The following is a 2,294-nucleotide window of genomic DNA, read 5'->3' on the forward strand; positions in this document are numbered from 1 at the left end:
ATTAGGGGTAATAAATCCGCATTCCTGCAGTCCGAACCGGATGAGGAGGAACAGTCGAGCTCGATAATAGTCTCTCCACCCCATCAACCCGTAATGAGTTTCAAAGAAATACGCTCAAATGCCAAGATGAGAAATTATGTGAGAAGAAACAAAGAAGGAAGTAGAAGTCCGGAGTTTAATGAAAACACGAAGAATTTCACCATACCTGATGCCAGTAAGGACGAGGATCTGAGAGCACCGATTGTTAACGTTAGCGTGGTTGCAGCGGGTGCTGCTCTTGATACGAGTGAGTTTGTTGTTCAAAGAGTGAGGGGGAGTGAGCTTACACCCTTTTTCGAAAGGACACGAGTGGTTTTTTCTTTTTCACTGATACAACTCTGTCGAAGGATTGTTGCAACATTTTTTGTCAAAAAACTGCTCTTAAAATCTTCGAAGAGCTCATTGCGTTATTTCGTAACGAATGTTTACTTTCTTTGTTGAACGTGTAATGTATTACATGTATTTGGCAGAATCATTTAAGAATTCGTACATATAATATGTACTATTAAAGTATATTTATTGAATCACGAAAAGTTAAATTAATTTGTTTCGATTGAAATAATTTCTTATTGTACATATTTTAGTAAAAAGATTTTTGTTATTTTCTTTATATTTTAATTTATTTCAAGATTGAAATTGTTCTATACTAGATTCTTAAACAAAAAGATGTCAATATTTTTATATGTAATTTTAATCAATCCCTTTAAGATTACAATTTAAGATTAAAAATAAAATTGTTTGTCTTTTTTTATAATACTTTGGCTGTATCTAAAAGCTTTACAATTAAAAACAATTGATCTAGATTTCTACAATTTAAAAATAATTTATTGTTGTTTATTACTATTATCAGTAAGACTTCCTACCTACTTACATTTTCATTCAATAAAAATTATGCGAAAAATATATGAAGATTACACATTTAAAATGATTTAGGTTTTAATATTTTCATATTTTTAGTACGGGGAGGAAATTTTAAATGTAAAATTATTTAACTGTAAAAAGTTAAAATAAGTTAAAATAAAAATAAGTATTTTATTACAATAACAGATTAAAAAAATTGTACTTCTATTTAAATAATGGAAGTAAAAACTATAAATAAAACATTTATATAATACATGATTGTGTAGTTGGAATAAAACTATACATTTATACTTACATAGTTTAAGTTGTTTAGATTTTAAAAAATTACCTTATATTTACCAATACGTTTATTGTGCAATCAACATCATTTATTATATTTTATTTTAAATATTTCATTTAAAGTTGTATTTTTATGAAGTTGCATGCTTTTATTTATTTTAACAACCATAGTCTACATAATCTTTTCAGTCAGTAAATTAAAAATAAATGAAAATTGTCAAAATTTATTGTTTTTTGATAATTATTACTTATTTATTGTTTTATGTTATAATTAAATAAACTTTATCGTACTTTGAACTAGGATTGGAAACGGTAAAGAAATTATTTATATATTTACAAGCACATGCACCTTTTTTCGTAATGCCAAATTAGTACTCATAATGCAAGATCTAATAAATTTTGTTTGCAGAAGAAGATTTAGATTTACGAGTTCTTACGATGCCAGCTAATAAAAGGAAATCATCCGATTTACTAGATTCTACGAATGTAAAGAGAAGCAAGGCTGAAAAATTTGATGCGTAAGTGATTTAAAATTTTCTTTTATATATTTATTTTATTCCATATAATATTAATGAATGCATAAAATTATTGTGTATAATTTGTAATTATATATTATAGTAATTGCAAGAAGAATATGTATATTTTTTTTAATTTTATATTTGGTATGTTCTATGTCTATCAATGAAGGTTTTTAATCTAATGACGAATTAAAATTATTTTAATGAAATTAAACAGCAAAAGCGTAAGAATATTTTAAATATTTTTACGTTATAATTTTGAATATAAATAATTCATTAATTAAGAAAAGCACATATTAATATATAATAAATTTCAGAAAATAGAAGTAAAGTATTAACATAAAGAAAGAAAATTTATTCTTTTCATAGATTGTTTGGAAATGAAGATGTGGATTTACGTACGTTAACAAATCCTAAAGCTGGTCGTCCACCTACCCCACCGCCCCCAGTAATATCTGGTGATGAGCAAAGCAAAGATAATTGCTGGGCTAAACTAAAGACGCCTTCGAAGAGCGAACGCGAGTCGATGAAACCGTTGTTAGATCGCAATCGTGATCGCCTCGGCCGTCCACGTCTCTACAACAAACTCATCTCCAC

At 27.2% G+C, this 2,294-nt stretch overlaps 1 protein-coding gene across 1 annotated transcript in view; it reads left to right on the forward strand.

The window, feature by feature from the left end:
* The window catches only part of LOC105359850 (uncharacterized), a 16,495-nt gene that overhangs the window by 8,225 nt on the left and 5,976 nt on the right, over positions 1-2,294 (forward strand). Inside the window, exons 8-10 of the mRNA XM_011496569.1 lie at positions 9-286; positions 1,589-1,697; positions 2,067-2,294. Coding sequence (XP_011494871.1) covers positions 9-286; positions 1,589-1,697; positions 2,067-2,294 — 615 coding nt within the window. The remainder of the gene's footprint in view (positions 1-8; positions 287-1,588; positions 1,698-2,066) is intronic.

The sequence above is a fragment of the Ceratosolen solmsi genome, unplaced genomic scaffold (genome assembly GCF_000503995.2).
Source record: "Ceratosolen solmsi marchali unplaced genomic scaffold, CerSol_1.0 scaffold29, whole genome shotgun sequence".
NCBI classification, from domain to species: Eukaryota; Metazoa; Arthropoda; class Insecta; order Hymenoptera; family Agaonidae; genus Ceratosolen; species Ceratosolen solmsi.